The 19,618-nt window shown below is 44.6% G+C and overlaps 1 protein-coding gene across 1 annotated transcript; it reads left to right on the plus strand.

Annotated features, from left to right (window-relative positions):
- Positions 1 to 16,008: 16,008 nt before the first annotated feature.
- Positions 16,009 to 17,774, plus strand: LOC124007989. Its single transcript, XM_046318910.1, has 6 exons — positions 16,009 to 16,012; positions 16,174 to 16,527; positions 16,688 to 17,038; positions 17,126 to 17,257; positions 17,360 to 17,409; positions 17,534 to 17,774. Exons 1-6 carry the CDS (start codon positions 16,009 to 16,011, stop codon positions 17,657 to 17,659), a joined length of 1,017 nt encoding a protein of 338 aa, XP_046174866.1. The 3' UTR covers positions 17,660 to 17,774.
- The last annotated feature ends 1,844 nt before the right edge of the window (positions 17,775 to 19,618 follow it).

Raw genomic sequence — 19,618 nt, forward strand, 5'->3', positions numbered from 1 at the left:
AACTGATCTTAAACGCTAGTAAAACCAAATGCATGCTTTTCAACCGTTCGCTGCCTGCACCCGCACGCCCGACTAGCATCACCTCACTGGATGGTTCCGACCTAGAATATGTGGACATCTATAAGTACCTGGGTGTCTGGCTAGACTGTAAACTCTCCTTCCAGACTCATATCAAACATCTCCAATCTAAAATCAAATCTAGAGTCGGCTTTCTATTCCGCAACAAAGCCTCCTTCACTCACTCCGCCAAACTTACCCTAGTAAAACTGCCTATCCTACCGATTCTCGACTTCGGCGATGTCATCTACAAAATAGCTTCCAACACTCTACTCAGCAAACTGGATGCAGTTTATCACAGTGCCATCCGTTTTGTTACTAAAGCACCTTATACCACCCACCACTGCGACCTGTATGCTCTAGTCGGCTGGCCCTCGCTACATATTCGTCGCCAGACCCACTGGCTCCAGGTCATCTACAAATCCATGCTAGGTAAAGTTCCGCCTTATCTCAGTTCACTGGTCACGATGGCAACACCCACCCGTAGCACGCGCTCCAGCAGGTGTATCTCACTGATCATCCCTAAAGCCAACACCTCATTTGGCCGCCTTTCGTTCCAGTTCTCTGCTGCCTGTGACTGGAACGAATTGCAAAAATCGCCGAAGTTGGAGACTTTTATCTCCCTCACCAACTTCAAACTTCAATCTGCTATCTGAGCAGCTAACCGATCGCTGCAGCTGTACATAGTCTATCGGTAAATAGCCCACCCAAGTTTACCTACCTCTTCCCCATACTGTTTATATTTATTTACTTTCCTGCTCTTTTGCACAACAATATCTCTACCTGTACATGACCATCTGATCATTTATCACTCCAGTGTTAATCTGCAAAATTGTAATTATTCGCCTACCTCCTCATGCCTTTTGCACACAATGTATATAGACTCTCTTTTTTTTCTTTTTTTTCTACTGTGTTATTGACTTGTTAATTGTTTACTCCATGTGTAAGTCTGTGTTGTTGTCTGTTCACACTGCTATGCTTTATCTTGGCCAGGTCGCAGTTGCAAATGAGAACTTGTTCTCAACTAGCCTACCTGGTTAAATAAAGGTGAAATAAAAAATAAATACGTTAAAAAAATGAACCTCATTGGGCCTGTCAAAATTAATTCATTATTAAAATTCATTATTTTTTACTTTTTTGCAGAACACAAGTAGTCATTTTTTGTATTGAGTTCCAGAGACTAGTAAGGCACACAACCTTTTAATTCAAGTTATTGCTCCTCTGTAATGAGTTGTTTTCATTTAGTTGTGTTGATAGCATGCCACTCACACCCACCCCTATACAGTGAACAAGTTCCCAGGTACTCTGCAGTCTTCTGTAATCCCAAGATGAGTCTGTGTCTATGCTTTGGTCAGGTGGGCCTGCTGACTTTGTACCCACAGGACCCTCCTACCTGCTCTCTGTGTCTCTGTGTCTCTATGTGGTTTTCTGCAGGATGTCTATGTGTTGTCACTGTTGTTCTCACTATCTTTACTTGTTGTTCATGTTGCCTCTGCCAGTTTACAGTCAGCAAAACAGTTATTTATTAAACTGACTAATATATATTTAGTTTTCTGAAATCAGTTACAAACCACAAAGAACTGCTGATGAACCCTATTTGAACTCTGAGTTAAGCATCTCATGTGTGATACAGCACCATCTATTCTTGATCTATGGGCTTAGGTGGAGGGGACAATGTATGATGATGTCATGGGAGAACTTTCAGTACATTCTCAATCAGACATGTACAGCACAAAACTACTGCAGGTTCCTCTGTCAGAATTAAACCAATAGAAGAGGATTACTTCCTATGAAAACAACACTAATAAGAGAGTGAAAGATAAAGCATGTCACATGTATTAGTTAAGCCAGTGTGTACAATCAGTCATGGCACTCTCGGCTTTTACACTTCAGTTAGTGGATGATTCTGTAAATGATACACAGGGAATGAGACTGATATAAAATTGAGTTGTTTCACTTTGTAGGTGTCCCCCCCCCATACACTCACATTGCTCTACCCCTACATGTCAATGCATATTAAATGCACAACAGCCCCCTATGGAACATCAGGAGTACTGTGTTAGGTTCTAATTTCTGGTACAATAATCCAGACAGATTCAAGCTAAATGTATTCACCAAACTATGTGTTGCAGATGCAAAAGCACACATACAGGTCACACAAGCATATCAATGTATACCTTCCGACTAGGTCCCCTTTCGATGACTAGCATGAATCAGTCTCTGTTGCTTGGCAGGAACTGAGTCTGTTCATCCTATTGATGTTACTGTGTTCCAGCCTGTCGATTCCAGAAGCTTCGTACTCCCCAGTGCCTTTCACATGTCTTCTTGTCAGTCAGGAGAGGCCTTGAGTTATTGGAAGTACACATTCCTATAATCTAATGCAGTCCACTAGATAATTACACTTTTCATACACAAAGAGCTTAAACCTAACACTACTTTCAATCTGTAAAAATATAAAGCTGTATATTCATACAAGGAGAGTATAATGACATAAAACAGTAGATATAAGACCATGTTATAGAACAGAAATGAGGATTTATGAGCACACACCCCAGAGAAATGGTTTCTTGTTCAAACCCTAGGATTCATTCTTGCAACCAGCTGTCATTCTTTACCTCTGCTCAAATATAATGCACATATATCATTCCAACTGACCCATAACATGATAATTACTACTGCTAAGCTTATTATACAATTATAATCAGATTAAAACGGGCTCAAGTTAAAATAGTTTTTAACAACTGTATCTGCTGAAAATATTATTTGTTTTTTTTTTCAAATAATTTAATACAATTGGCTTACCTCGACCGGCGTAATGGATGAAAGGTAAATCAAGTGCACCTAAAGTAAGTGTGAGAAAACAAATAGTCTACTAACATAAAAAGGCAAGGACATTTCAACATTATTCACAGTTAGAGACTATTTGAATATATCAACACACAACACTTAAGGTCCAGAGTTGAATTTGAGGGTCTAGAATCAAAAGTGTTATTGACATGATGCCTCTTTTCAGGTTAAGAATCCAACAGCAAGAAAGTTGTACAGCAGCCTGTGTCTGAGTCAGTCAAGCCAGGAGACTCTAACACTGAACTATACAACACACACGGAGACCTGTCCAGAAGAACACAGTGTCTATTGGAGAATTCCATCTAGGAATAATTTACACCCATGGAGAGAGGAGTGACCAGTGTGAGAAGAGCCCTGAGGCTGGGTCTACAACCTCCCCAAGAGGAACCTCATTCTCTCTGATGCTGGGACTTACTACTGTGCTGTGGCCTCATGTGGGGAGATACTGTTCCGGAACATGACTAGGCTGGAGATTAAGGGTACGTGATACATCTTACAGTTTTGTTCATATCTATTGCATAATAAAACTGTATACAGTACTAGTTTTTTTTAGATCACATAAGAAAACGTGCAATCATCTATATAGTTACCATACTTCAATCATCATCTTTATTTTCCCAGACAATGGAGTAGACCCTCTTCTCTTGGTGTATTGCCTGGGCGCAGCATTGGATCTCTTGTTTATCCTGATTATTTTTTTATGATGATTACCTGCCTACGTACCATAGATCGCAAGCCCATTATAAGTCAATAGGGCAAACTGGCTAGCTACTACTGTTAGCTAACCAGATAGCCACGAGGAACTTTTAGAAAGCTACCCACATATAATTTAAATATATCTTGAATAATATTCATTTTAGGTCATTTTTGCCTGCTAAACTATCTGGTTAGCTACATTATTATCATGTACATATAGCTAACTGATAGTTTTTAAGTAAAATGTTTGCTTTGTGAATATCTTGTTTTTTTCTGTATTGCCATTGTCCTGGCTGGAAGATGGTTTAGTGAATGGGTAAGTCCCAAGTCCATACTAATTCAATAGGGCTAACTGGATAGCTAGCTAGCCACAAAGAATTGGTCGCTACCCACAAACAATTTACATCTACCTTGTATAACAGTAGTCTTAGGTCATTTTTGCCTGTTTAACTATCTGGCTAGATAGATTATTACGATTCACACGAAGCTGATAATCATGAAGTAAAACGTTTGCTTTGTGTATATGTTGTTTTATTCTATTGTTGTCATGGCTGGAAGAAGGTTCAATGAAGGGGGGGGGTGCAGCGTGAGGTAATACAGTAGGGGGAGTGCGAGTGCTTCTCAAATGTAATGTTTTATGTATTCTCCCCACTCTCTTCCTCAGAAAAGAACATACTCAAGAGAACGTTGTCGGAGAATCCACTCGGAGCATGAGAGTGTGGAGCACGGTTGTATGCATATTGAGAAACACCCCATGCCTACCAGTTGAACCAATCACCTTACACCCTAACGTTGAAGTGTTGCACAAACGGGTAAACTTCTTCCACACATGATAATCTCTTCAAAGATGATGTCACTGTGTATGATATTTCTATTTCTCAAACAAACGGGTGTTAAACCTTCATATTTCTGTTTATTTGCTTCCTAAACATTATACAATAAGTGTTTTTGTATTATTCACAGACAATTTGAGGCATCTATACAAATGCTTTTTGAATCTATATCTCTGATCTATTTAAAAAATATTTATTTGACAGTTTGTTCATTTACTATGGACAACCAGATCTGATGATAGTAACTCATCTGTGATGTCGTGTGACTCACTTGCTATTGTCCATCTAGGTTGATGACCTCTTTTGATTGGTTCAATCAGGCTGTTGGACAAATGCCTTTACTCATGGCATCATCATTTCACACCAATCAAGATAGTTATTATACAACAACTTTATTAGGGACTTCCCTGGAAACTAAACATCTGAGTGTGAAGAGAGGAGTAGACAGCTTTAACCTGACCATCTCCAAGACAGAGTCTGGAGAATGAGCTACATACTAGTGTGATGTGCTTTGTTCTTGAACGACATTGAATTTGGAGAAGGAACTATTTTAGCTGTCAAAGGAAACTTAAATTGCTTCTTTCATTTCAGATTGTTCATAAAATGTTAATCTAGCAGGAAAAGAGAATCTTCTCCATGATCTTACTCATTCTCTTGTCTGTGGCTATTGGGTCACACATGGCTCAGGAGAATCCCTTCCAGGAATCAATTAGAACAATCATTGTGATCAGTCTGAGAAGAACCCTGAGGCTGGGTCTCCTACACAGAGCTGTGTCTACAACCTCCCCAAGAGGAGACTCAGCCTCTCTGATGCTGGGACATACTACTGTGCTGTGGCCTCATGTGGGAGACACTGTTTGAAAACGGGACCAAGCTAGACATTGACACATCTTACATTTTTTGTTTATATCTATTGGATACTCTATTGTGTAAAACTGTACACAGTACTAGTTATTTAGATCATATAAGAAAATGTGAAATCCTTCATATAGTTACTATACTTCTATCCCCATATTTATTTTCACAGACAATGGAGCAGACGCTCTTCTCTTCGTGTACTGCCTGGGAGTAGCAGTTGCTCTCTCTCTAATCCTGTTTCTTCTCCTGACTTGCATCCTTTACAAGACGAACAAGAGAACATGTCTGCAGTACAGGTAAGTGACTTATTCTTAGAAGTTGCTCTTCTTTGATATCACCTTTTACAGTTGTATCAGCAGTGAGGGGTTGTATCTCTCAAACAAGAGGTCCAGCCAGTCTCGTAAGTAGAATTTCTTTAAAATGGTTCCAGTTAATAAAACATATAGTTAGTAATATTCTCCTCCATTTTATCATTGTTCTTCACAGGCCCACGATGCAGACAGTCTCCATTATGTAGATCTGAGCAACAAGAAGAACAGGTCGAGAAGACAGAGAAGCAACATGGAGGAAGAGACGGTCTACTCTGGGATCAGACAGTAGAACAATAAAACAGACGGCCATTAAATTTCACGAGCTCTTAGTTAACTGTATTAGCTTTGTTATTGTATTGTAGCTACTAATAAATGAAATTCATTGTTTCACTACCATTTCATATCGACTTGCTTGTGATAAGATGCATAAAGCTTTCAATAATAATGAAGACAATGGAAGTGTAATGTATTTATTTGGTACATATTTGGCATCTTGAAGTTGTAGTGTTGAAAATAGTTTTCTCTTCTCATGCCACATATACCCCCTCACACACAAAGCAACTGATTTACAGTTACTCTGTGGTCTGTGATCAACACAAGATGAGGATGTCTCTATGCTTTTACTGCCTGTTGGCCTCAGGCACACAATACCTTTGTCTCTCTGCTCCTTTCACTCTCTCCCTTTCTCTTTCTCACTAAGTGTCTCTCTATGTCTCTCTCTCACTCTCTCTCTCCCTCTGTTTCTCTATTTATGTGGCTTTCAGCCAGATTTCTCAGAACTCTTAGTTCTCATACTGTAGGTCATACTACTTACAATTCAAATTGACAATTTTTGCAACAATAAACCATCTATTTTGACGAGGCAGTTTATCTATACCAAGTCAACTGAAATCTGTGAGCTATGTATTATGTAATTTTATGTAGAGAGCCGTACAGTATTCTCAATCAAACACAATCCCTGATTTTAAGTGTGATGTTAGGCCACTAGAACCATTATCCTACTCAATAACAATATAATGGGAGGGCATTCTATCCATCTTGTCATGTTTTGTCATTTATTATCTTGTCTTGTCCCTGTGCTTCCCATTCTATTCGTTTCCCTCTGCTGGTCTTATTAGGTTCTTTCCCTCTTTCTATCCCTCTCTCTCCCCCTCCCTCTCTCACTCTCTCGCTCTCTCTTCTCTCTATCGTTCCGTTCCTGCTCCCAGCTGTTCCTATTCCCCTAATCAATCATTTAGTCTTCCCACACCTGTTCCCGATCCTTTCCCCTGATTAGAGTCCCTATTTCTTCCTTTGTGTTCCGTTCCTGTCCTGTCGGTTCCTTGTCTAGAATTCACCGTGCTGTGTTTGTGTATCGCCCTGTCGTGTCGTGTTTTCCTCAGATGCTGCGTGGTGAGCAGGTGTCTGAGTCTGTCTGGTTCAAGTGCCTTCCCGAGGCAACCTGCTGTTCACCTGCTGTTCAAGATCGAGTCTCCAGTTTGTCCTCGTCATTTCGAGTGAAAGTTGTGTTTTTTGTTTGTATTTACTTTACTGGATTAAAGACTCTGTTTTCGCCAAGTCGCTTTTGGGTCCTCTTTCACCTGCATGACAGAAGGAACCGACCAAGGAATGGACCCAGCGACTTCAGACGCTCGTTACACTGCCGTCGAGATCCAAGGAGCCATGCTCGGCAGACACGAGCAGGAATTGTCTGCTGCTCGCCATGCCGTGGAGAACCTGGCCGCTCAGGTTTCCGACCTCTCTGGACAGTTCCAGAGTCTACGTCTCGTGCCACCTGTTACTTCCTGGCCTGCCGAGCCTCCAGAACCTAGGGTTAATAACCCACCTTGCTACTCCGGGCAGCCCACTGAGTGCCGCTCCTTTCTCACGCAGTGTGAGATTGTGTTCTCTCTCCAACCCAACACATACTCTAGAGAGAGAGCTCGGGTTGCTTACGTCATTTCACTCCTTACTGGCCGGGCTCGAGAATGGGGCACAGCTATCTGGGAGGCAAGGGCTGATTGCTCTAACAAGTTCCAGAACTTTAAAGAGGAGATGATTCGGGTTTTTGACCGTTCAGTTTTTGGTAGGGAGGCTTCTAGGGCCCTGGCTTCCTTATGCCAAGGTGAACGGTCCATAACGGATTATTCTATTGAGTTTCGCACTCTTGCTGCCTCTAGTGAGTGGAACGAGCCGGCGCTGCTCGCTCGTTTTCTGGAGGACTCCACGCAGTGGTTAAGGATGAGATTCTCTCCCGGGAGGTTCCTTCAGATGTGGACTCTTTGATTGCTCTCGCCATCCGCATAGAACGACGGGTAGATCTTCGTCACCGGGCTCGTGGAAGAGAGCTCGCATCAACGGTGTTTCCCTGCTCCGCATCGCAACCATCTCCTCCTCTGGCTCAGAGTCTGAGCCCATGCAGCTGGGAGGGATTCGCATCTCGACTAAGGAGAGGGAACGGAGGATCACCAACCGCCTGTGCCTCTATTGCGGAGTTGCTGGACATTTTGTTAATTCATGTCCAGTAAAGCCAGAGCTCATCTGTAAGCGGAGGGCTACAGGTGAGCGCAACTACTCAAGTCTCTCCATCAAAATCCTGTACTACTTTGTCGGTCCATCTACGCTGGACCGGTTCGGGTGCTACATGTAGTGCCTTGATAGACTCTGGGGCTGAGGGTTGTTTCATGGACGAAGCATGGGTTCGGAAACATGACATTCCTTTCAGAGAGTTAGAGAAGCCTACGCCCATGTTCGCCTTAGATGGTAGTCATCTTCCCAGTATCAGATTTGAGACACTACCTTTAACCCTCACAGTATCTGGTAACCACAGTGAGACTATTTCTTTTTTGATTTTTCGTTCACCGTTTACACCTGTTGTTTTGGGTCATCCCTGGCTAGTATGTCATAATCCTTCTATTAATTGGTCTAGTAATTCTATCCTATCCTGGAACGTTTCTTGTCATGTGAAGTGTTTAATGTCTGCCATCCCTCCCGTTTCTTCTGTCCCTACTTCTCAGGAGGAACCTGGCGATTTGACAGGAGTGCCGGAGGAATATCATGATCTGCGCACGGTCTTCAGTCGGTCCCGAGCCAACTCCCTTCCTCCTCACCGGTCGTATGATTGTAGTATTGATCTCCTTCCGGGGACCACTCCTCCTCGGGGTAGACTATACTCTCTGTCGGCTCCCGAACGTAAGGCTCTCGAGGATTATTTGTCTGTGTCTCTTGACGCCGGTACCATAGTGCCTTCTTCCTCTCCGGCCGGGGCGGGGTTCTTTTTGTTAAGAAGAAGGACGGTACTCTGCGCCCCTGCGTGGATTATCGAGGGCTGAATGACATAACGGTTAAGAATCGTTATCCGCTTCCCCTTATGTCATCAGCCTTCGAGATTCTGCAGGGAGCCAGGTGCTTTACTAAGTTGGACCTTCGTAACGCTTACCATCTCGTGCGCATCAGAGAGGGGGGACGAGTGGAAAACGGCGTTTAACACTCCGTTAGGGCATTTTGAGTACCGGGTTCTGCCGTTTGGTCTCGCCAATGCGCCAGCTGTTTTTCAGGCATTAGTTAATGATGTTCTGAGAGACATGCTGAACATCTTTGTTTTTGTCTATCTTGACGATATCCTGATTTTTTCTCCGTCACTCGAGATTCATGTTCAGCACGTTCGACGTGTTCTACAGCGCCTTTTAGAGAATTGTCTCTACGTAAAGTCTGAGAAGTGCTCTTTTCATGTCTCCTCCGTTACTTTTCTCGGTTCCGTTATTTCTGCTGAAGGCATTCAGATGGATTCCGCTAAGGTCCAAGCTGTCAGTGATTGGCCCGTTCCAAGGTCACGTGTCGAGTTGCAGCGCTTTTTAGGTTTCGCTAATTTCTATCGGCGTTTCATTCGTAATTTCGGTCAAGTTGCTGCCCCTCTCACAGCTCTTACTTCTGTCAAGACGTGTTTTAAGTGGTCCGGTTCCGCCCAGGGAGCTTTTGATCTTCTAAAAGAACGTTTTACGTCCGCTCCTATCCTCGTTACTCCTGACGTCACTAGACAATTCATTGTCGAGGTTGACGCTTCAGAGGTAGGCGTGGGAGCCATTCTATCCCAGCGCTTCCAGTCTGACGATAAGGTTCATCCTTGCACTTATTTTTCTCATCGCCTGTCGCCATCTGAGCGCAACTATGATGTGGGTAACCGTGAACTGCTCGCCATCCGCTTAGCCCTAGGCGAATGGCGACAGTGGTTGGAGGGGGCGACCGTTCCTTGTGTCGTTTGGACAGACCATAAGAACCTTGAGTACATCCGTTCTGCCAAACGACTTAATGCCCGTCAAGCTCGTTGGGCGTTGTTTTTCGCTCGTTTCGAGTTTGTGATTTCTTACCGTCCGGGTAGCAAGAACACCAAGCCTGATGCCTTATCCCGTCTGTTTAGTTCTTCTGTGGCTTCTACTGATCCCGAGGGGATTCTTCCTTATGGGCGTGTTGTCGGGTTAACAGTCTGGGGAATTGAAAGACAGGTTAAGCAAGCACTCACGCACACTGCGTCGCCGCGCGCTTGTCCTAGTAACCTCCTTTTCGTTCCTGTTTCCACTCGTCTGGCTGTTCTTCAGTGGGCTCACTCTGCCAAGTTAGCTGGTCATCCCGGTGTTCGAGGCACTCTTGCGTCTATTCGCCAGCGCTTTTGGTGGCCGACTCAGGAGCGTGACACGCGCCGTTTCGTGGCTGCTTGTTCGGACTGCGCGCAGACTAAGTCGGGTAACTCTCCTCCTGCCGGTCGTCTCAGACCGCTCCCATTCCTTCTCGACCATGGTCTCACATCGCCCTAGACTTCATTACCGGTCTGCCTTTGTCTGCGGGGAAGACTGTGATTCTTACGGTTGTCGATAGGTTCTCTAAGGCGGCACATTTCATTCCCCTCGCTAAACTTCCTTCCGCTAAGGAGACGGCACAAATCATTATCGAGAATGTATTCAGAATTCATGGCCTCCCGTTAGACGCCGTTTCAGACAGAGGCCCGCAATTCACGTCACAGTTTTGGAGGGAGTTCTGTCGTTTGATTGGTGCGTCCGTCAGTCTCTCTTCCGGGTTTCATCCCCAGTCTAACGGTCAAGCAGAGAGGGCCAATCAGACGATTGGTCGCATACTACGCAGCCTTTCTTTCAGAAACCCTGCGTCTTGGGCAGAACAGCTCCCCTGGGCAGAATACGCTCACAATTCGCTTCCTTCGTCTGCTACCGGGTTATCTCCGTTTCAGAGTAGTCTGGGTTACCAGCCTCCTCTGTTCTCATCCCAGCTTGCCGAGTCCAGCGTTCCCTCCGCTCAAGCGTTTGTCCAACGTTGTGAGCGCACCTGGAGGAGGGTGAGGTCTGCACTTTGCCGTTACAGGGCACAGACTGTGAGAGCCGCCAATAAACGCAGGATTAAGAGTCCAAGGTATTGTTGCGGCCAGAGAGTGTGGCTTTCCACTCGCAACCTTCCTCTTACGACAGCTTCTCGTAAGTTGACTCCGCGGTTCATTGGTCCGTTCCGTGTCTCCCAGGTCGTCAATCCTGTCGCTGTGCGACTGCTTCTTCCGCGACATCTTCGTCGCGTCCATCCTGTCTTCCATGTCTCCTGTGTCAAGCCCTTTCTTCGCACCCCGTTCGTCTTCCCTCCCCCTCCCGTCCTTGTCGAGAGCGCACCTATTTACAAGGTACATAAGATCATGGACATGCGTTCTCGGGACGGGGTCACCAATACTTAGTGGATTGGGAGGGTTACGGTCCTGAGGAGAGGAGTTGGGTTCCGTCTCGGGACGTGCTGGACCGTTCACTCATTGATGATTTCCTCCGTTGCCGCCAGGATTCCTCCTCGAGTGCGCCAGGAGGCGCTCGGTGAGTGGGGGGTACTGTCATGTTTTGTCATTTATTATCTTGTCTTGTCCCTGTGCTTCCCATTCTATTCGTTTCCCTCTGCTGGTCTTATTAGGTTCTTTCCCTCTTTCTATCCCCTCTCTCCCCCTCCCTCTCTCACTCTCTCGCTCTCTCTTCTCTCTATCGTTCCGTTCCTGCTCCCAGCTGTTCCTATTCCCCTAATCAATCATTTAGTCTTCCCACACCTGTTCCCGATCCTTTCCCCTGATTAGAGTCCCTATTTCTTCCTTTGTGTTCCGTTCCTGTCCTGTCGGTTCCTTGTCTAGAATTCACCGTGCTGTGTTTGTGTATCGCCCTGTCGTGTCGTGTTTTCCTCAGATGCTGCGTGGTGAGCAGGTGTCTGAGTCTGTCTGGTTCAAGTGCCTTCCCGAGGCAACCTGCTGTTCACCTGCTGTTCAAGATCGAGTCTCCAGTTTGTCCTCGTCATTTCGAGTGAAAGTTGTGTTTTTTGTTTGTATTTACTTTACTGGATTAAAGACTCTGTTTTCGCCAAGTCGCTTTTGGGTCCTCTTTCACCTGCATGACACATCTATTCTACTGAGTGTAAATCCTGAATGAGAGATCACTAAAAGAAGACTACTGTACTGTATTTGCTATGCTTGTTATGTGTTTTTCGTAGATGTTTTTGGTGAGGTGAAGTGACTGTGTGGTGATAGAAGCCCTAGTGGATGACAGTGTCATAGAGGCATGCGGCGCCGACTGAGATGGCCGCCTCGCTTCGCGTTCCTAGGAAACTATGCAGTTTTTTGTTTTTTTACGTGTTATTTCTTACATTAGTACCCCAGGTCATCTTAGGTTTCATTACATACAGTCGAGAAGAACTACTGAATATAAGATCAGCGTCAACTCACCATCAGTACGACCAAGAATATGTTTTCCGCGACGCGGATCCTGTGTTCTGCCTTACAAACAGGACAACGGAATGGATCGCATGCAGCGACCCAAGGAAACGACTCCGAAAAAGAGGGAAACGCGGCGGTGTTCTGGTCAGACTCCGGAAAAGGGCACATCGCGCACCACTTCCCAGTATTCTTCTTGCCAATGTCCAGTCTCTCGACAACAAGGTTGATGAAATCCGAGCAAGGGTGGCATTCCAGAGGGACATCAGAGACTGCAACGTTCTCTGCTTTACGGAGACATGGCTTACTGGGAAAATGCTATCCAGGGCGGTGCAGCCAACGGGTTTCTCCACGCATCGCGCCGACAGAAACAAACATCTCTCTGGTAAGAAGAGTGGAGGGGGCGTATGCCTCATGACTAACGGGACATGGTGTGATGAAGAAAACATACAGGAACTCAAATCCTTCTGTTCACCTGATTTAGAATTCCTCACAATCAAATGTAGACCGCATTATTTTCCAAGAGAATTCTCTTCGATTATAATCACAGCCGTATATATCCCCCCCCAAGCAGACACATCGATGGCTCTGAACGAACTTTATTTAACTCTTTGCAAACTGGAAAACATTTATCCGGAGGCTGCATTCATTGTAGCTGGGGATTTTAACAAAGCCAATCTGAAAACAAGACTCCCTAAATTTTATCAGCATATCGATTGCGCAACCAGGGGTGGTAAAACCTTGGATCATTGTTACTCTAACTTCCGCGACGCATATAAGGCCCTGCCCCGCCCCCTTCGGAAAAGCTGACCACGACTCCATTTTGCTGATCCCTGCCTACAGACAGAAATTAAAACAAGAGGCTCCCACGCTGAGGTCTGTCCAACGCTGGTCAGAACAAGCTGACTCTACACTCCAAGACTGCTTCCATCACGTGGACTGGGACATGTTTCGTATTGCGTCAGATGGGAATATTGACGAATACGCTGATTCGGTGTGCGAGTTCATTAGAACGTGCGTCGAAGATGTCGTTCCCATAGCAACGATAAAAACATTCCCTAACCAGAAACCGTGGATTGATGGCAGCATTCGCGTGAAACTGAAAGCGCGAACCACTGCTTTTAATCAGGGCAAGGTGTCTGGCAACATGACTGAATACAAACAGTGCAGCTATTCCCTCCGTAAGGCTATCAAACAAGCTAAGCGTCAGTACAGAGACAAAGTGGAATCTCAATTCAATGGCTCAGACACAAGAGGCATGTGGCAGGGTCTACAGTCAATCACGGACTACAAGATGAAATCCAGCCCAGTCACGGACCAGGATGTCTTGCTCCCAGGCAGACTAAATAACTTTTTGCCCGCTTTGAGGACAATACAGTGCCACTGACACGGCCTGCAACGGAAACATGCAGTCTCTCCTTCACTGCAGCCGAGGTGAGTAAGACATTTAAACGTGTTAACCCTCGCAAGGCTGCAGGCCCAGACGGCATCCCCAGCCGCGCCCTCCGAGCATGCGCAGACCAGCTGGCCGGTGTGTTTACGGACATATTCAATCAATCCCTATACCAGTCTGCTGTTCCCACATGCTTCAAGAGGGCCACCATTGTTCCTGTTCCCAAGAAAGCTAAGGTAACTGAGCTAAACGACTACCGCCCCGTAGCACTCACTTCCGTCATCATGCAGTGCTTTGAGAGACTAGTCAAGGACCATATCACCTCCACCCTACCTGACACCCTAGACCCACTCCAATTTGCTTACCGCCCAAATAGGTCCACAGACGATGCAATCTCAACCACACTGCACACTGCCCTAACCCACCTGGACAAGAGGAATACCTATGTGAGAATGCTGTTCATCGACTACAGCTCGGCATTCAACACCATAGTACCCTCCAAGCTCGTCATCAAGCTCGAGACCCTGGGTCTCGACCCCGCCCTGTGCAACTGGGTACTGGACTTCCTGACGGGCCGCCCCCAGGTGGTGAGGGTAGGCAACAACATCTCCTCCCGCTGATCCTCAACACGGGGGCCCCACAAGGGTGCGTTCTGAGCCCTCTCCTGTACTCCCTGTTCACCCACGACTGCGTGGCCACGCACGCCTCCAACTCAATCATCAAGTTTGCGGACGACACAACAGTGGTAGGCTTGATTACCAACAACGACGAGACGGCCTACAGGGAGGAGGTGAGGGCCCTTGGAGTGTGGTGTCAGGAAAATAACCTCACACTCAACGTCAACAAAACTAAGGAGATGATTGTGGACTTCAGGAAACAGCAGAGGGAACACCCCCTATCCACATCGATGGAACAGTAGTGGAGAGGGTAGCTAGTTTTAAGTTCCTCGGCATACACATCACAGACAAACTGAATTGGTCCACTCACACTGACAGCGTCGTGAAGAAGGCGCAGCAGCGCCTATTCAACCTCAGGAGGCTGAAAAATTTGGCTTGTCACCAAAAGCACTCACAAACTTCTACAGATGCACAATCGAGAGCATCCTGGCGGGCTGTATCACCGCCTGGTACGGCAACTGCTCCGCCCTCAACCGTAAGGCTCTCCAGAGGGTAGTGAGGACTGCACAACGCATCACCTGGGGGCAAACTACCTGCCCTCCAGGACACCTACACCACCTGTTGTTACAGGAAGGCCATAAAGATCATCAAGGACATCAACCACCCGAACCACTGCCTGTTCACCCCGCTATCATCCAGAAGGCGAGGTCAGTACAGGTGCATCAAAGCTGGGACCGAGAGACTGAAAAACAGCTTCTATCTCAAGGCCATCAGACTGTTAAATAGCCACCACTAACATTGAGTGGCTGCTGCCAACACACTGTCATTGACACTGACCCAACTCCAGCCATTTTAATAATGGGAATTGATGGAAATTATGTAAATATATCACTAGCCACTTTAAACAATGCTACCTTATATAATGTTACTTACCCTACATTATTCATCTCATATGCATATGTATATACTGTACTCTACAACATCGACTGCATCCTTATGTAACACATGTATCACTAGCCACTTTAACTATGCCACTTTGTTTACTTTGTCTACACACTCATCTCATATGTATATACTGTACTCGATACCATCTACTGTATGCTGCTCTGTACCATCACTCATTCATATATCCTTATGTACATGTTCCTTATCCCCTTACACTGTGTATAAGACAGTAGTTTTTTTTGGAATTGTTAGTTAGATTACTTGTTGGTTATCACTGCATTGTCGGAACTAGAAGCACAAGCATTTCGCTACACTCGCATTAACATCTGCTAACCATGTGTATGTGACAAATAACATTTGATTTGATTTGATTTGATGCGCCAAAAAGGTCACACATTTGAGTCTCTTAGACAACAGCAGCTGCAGTGATAAAGAATAAGGGAAACCGTACTTTAATAAACATTTGTGCTCAATTTGTACAAATCTAAACTATGAGATTCTACCATTAAGACAATTATGTGACTCTGAACTGTACAAGATACATGTAAAGACAACAATTGTGCCTGAATGAGTCGTCAACAAATATGATGCGGTCCAGTTCGGCCAATCACCTGTAACTTCATTGTTGAAGTGTTGTCTACATGGGTGGACTCTTTCCACACAAGACCCAAGTTGTGAAGAGCTGACAACTTTAAAGATGATCGCACTGTGTCTGATATTTCCACTTCTGGTAGAGATGGGTAAGTCAATATTTTACATTTCTCTACTTATGTGATGTCCACACTTGATTTGGAGACACAAGGTATACCATTATCGCTTTAAAGACATTTTGACAATCCAAAGTTGTATTTAAGGTATATAACAGCTAATATATTTTTATGTTCTCTAATTCATGAGGTAGCTGGGACTGAATCCTCATCCATCAGTCAGGAGATTGGTCTCATGTCAGCCAACGTTGGAGACGCAGTGGTTTTGGTCTGCTTCAACAAAGGCGAGGTGGGAGTAATGTTCTCCTGGTACAAGCAAACTTTTGGAAATATTCCTCAGCTCATCTCAACCATCTATAAGTGGAACAAGAATGCAACATTTTACCAGGAGTTTAAGAATAACCCTCGCTTCTCAGTGGAAGGTGGCCAAGGGAAAAATAATCTAATGATCGCAGACGTGGAACTCTCTGATTCAGGCACATACTACTGTGGAAGTGCTTATGGATACAAGGTGGAGTTTGGACAAGGATTCATTCTCATCGTAAAAGGTAAAGAGAAAGTCATTATCATTATTTATTTTTTTGTAAATCTGAATTTACACATATGATGTATTCTCTTAATCAAACCAAATCTTGATATTTTGATTTACAACACTTGCTACAGTGATAATCCAGAGATATTACATTTGTTTATTGGCTGTCTTGTCAGATTCAGGTCCCCAAAAAATGCCTGTTATACATCAGCCTGTGTCTGAGTCTGTCCAGCCAGGAGACTCTGTGACTCTGAACTGTACAATCCACATTGAGACCAGTGCAGGAGAACACAGCGTCTATTGGTTCAGACATGGCTCAGGAGAATCCCATCCAGGAATCATTTATACCCATGGAGAAAGGAGTGATCAGTGTGAAAAGAGCCTTGAAGCTGGGTCTCCTACACAGAGCTGTGTCTACAACCTCCCCAAGAGGTACCTCAGCCTCTCTGATGCTGGGACTTACTACTGTGCTGTGGCCTCATGTGGGGAGATACTGTTTGGGAATGGTACCAAGCTGGATATTGAGGGTAGGTTAAACAGCTTTCATTGTTGTTCATATCTCCTATACATATGGTTGCTATTCTGAGTTTCTTCTATTTTTTCAAAAATTTCAGCAGGCAGGAGTGTAGACCCTCTTCTCTTTGTATACTGCCTGGCCGTAGCATTGGCCTTTGCGTTTATCTTGATCATTCTCCTTGCCTGCATGATTTACAAGATGAAGAAGACAACATGTCTGCAGTGCAGTGGTAAGTGATTAAAAGTGGCTTTTCGTTGATGTCACCATCTCTATATGTAGAAAAACTGGAAGACGTGGCAGTATCTATAGTGATTTGTGTATTTTTTCTCAGAACTGGTCTCTCAGACAAGAGGTCCTTCAGTTTCCCGGTCAGATCCAAGTGTAAGCAGAAAAACGTTTATGTTGCATTTCTTGTACAAATACAAACTTTCACACTTGGCTTGCAAAACAAAATTGTGCAAAAAGTAATACATTTAATGTCAAAAAAATATTTTGTTCTTCACAGAGCCAAGATGCAGACAGTCTCCATTACGTTACTCTGCCTCTGAGCAACAAGAAGAACAGGTCTAGAAGACAGAGAGGAAATATGGAGGAAGAGACGGTGGTCATGTACTCTGGAATTAGACAGTAGACACTCTTTAACTAGCTCTAGCTTCGTTAGCTATTTATTTGAATGGATATGCTGAAGAAATGTGATGAAAACAGTTGTTAAATCTTTTTTTAATGTAATTGAAAGTATAAATCATTTCATGTTTAACTTCTCTGTCAAACTTTTGTTACGGTTGATTTGCATTTGTCAAGAAAAAGAAAGCATTTCCAGCAGTTAAACCTAATTAATTTGAACAAGTTGAACTCAATGTATTTTGTTCACACACCTCTGTGGTCATAGTGGAGGGTGTTACAGTGACCTTACACTTTTGGAAATGTACCTTTCATAGACCTTTAACACAGGAAGACTGACCTGCAGCAACACACTGCACTCTACTTTTCCTCTCAGGGCCACCGTACTATTCACACCCTTTAGTGCAACAATGGTCTTAGTGCTTACAGTGTAAAGGTCAATGTCTTCACATTTATGTGAAGTCAGGTAGTCCCTTGCACCACGTTACAGTAAATAACGTAGGCCCCTTTAAACATAATTACTCATAGTGAAAGTGGCATAACAGCCACCACCACAGAAGGAGGACAGGCCAGTTAGTGTAGGTTTTCTTCCTTGTTTTCTCTTTAAGACATAGACCTACAGATTGCATGTTTCACACCCCCTTACATACACAGCATCATATGTACAGGTTTTCTGTGGTCTGCTATGAAGAATACACAAGGCTGTAGCTATCTACACTTTGTTAAGGCCTGTTGGCCTTCTGCACAGGACCCTCTATGTCTTTCTCTCTCTGTCTCTCTCTATGTGGTTTCAGCAGGATGTCTCCGCGGTGTCAGTCAGGTGTTGCTGTTGTGTTGTTGTGTCTCTGTTGCTGTTGTGTCCCTTACTTTGGGTGGACAAGCCCTCTGTTGACCAGCTGCAGCATATAGTATTGTAGACAGTGTGAGCATAGTTTTGCCTAATAAAGGATAAATCCACAGTAGTGACATTTAAAAAATCAACAAAAAAACTGAACATCGACATATTCAAACTTGCTATGTGATAAAGTAGTGCATTACAGAATCAAGCTGTAGAACAACATGAAAGGATAGTGTTTGTTCTATTCATGGTCTACTAGGCGGCCTATCAAGTGTTCAGCTAATCAAATTTGACCATCAAAATCAGACGTTACCTGAAATCAACCAATGAACGCAAACACAAGTTTCCATTCTTTTCTGTAAAGAGACTGTATTTTACACAGGTCAGTCTCGTCCAGTGAAGGAGCAACCAAAATGATTAAACTCCTCACCTTTCTTTGATCTGGAAAGCATGTCAGTAACATCTAGCTCAATTGACTAATGTTATACATGTTCTTTATACATTTAAAGTGCTTACTACAGGCATTTGGTAAATGTAATAAAATGCAGAAAATATAGTGGTTTTTTCATGTGCATCTCAAACACCAGTTATTGGCGGAGGGGTGTCGTGGGGGGAGAGCATCAGACAAGGGACCAGGAAACACCGGCCTGAAAAAGGAAGACATGAAACGAAGGTGAGATACGGTAGTCACTGGGAAGCTGTAACCTATATGTCACCTTGTTGAACTTCCGGAGATCCTTGAACGGCCCCACAAACCAGGGGCTCTGCATCTTGCAGGGCATGTGGAGTGGGAAGGTCCTGGTGGAAACCCAGATGCAATCACCAGGATGGAACATGGGCACCTTACTGCGGTGGCGATCCGCCTGCTCCTTCTGGCGACGACGGCAAGCTGGACCATCACATGAGCATCACTCCAAACATCCTCTGCGCACCGGAACCAGTTGTCCACCGCTGGAGCATTGGTCTGCCTCGGAGTCCACGGAGCCAGGGCCGGTTGATAACACAGGACACATTGAAAGTGACTAAGCCCAGGGAAGGAATCTAGCCCACTCCCCCTTTTGGCATGATATTGAAAATCTGTCTACAACCACCAGAATGGTGGTGAAACCATCAGAGGAGGGGAGATAACAA

Source organism: Oncorhynchus gorbuscha, linkage group LG21 (genome assembly GCF_021184085.1).
Source record: "Oncorhynchus gorbuscha isolate QuinsamMale2020 ecotype Even-year linkage group LG21, OgorEven_v1.0, whole genome shotgun sequence".
In the NCBI taxonomy this organism is placed as follows: Eukaryota; Metazoa; Chordata; class Actinopteri; order Salmoniformes; family Salmonidae; genus Oncorhynchus; species Oncorhynchus gorbuscha.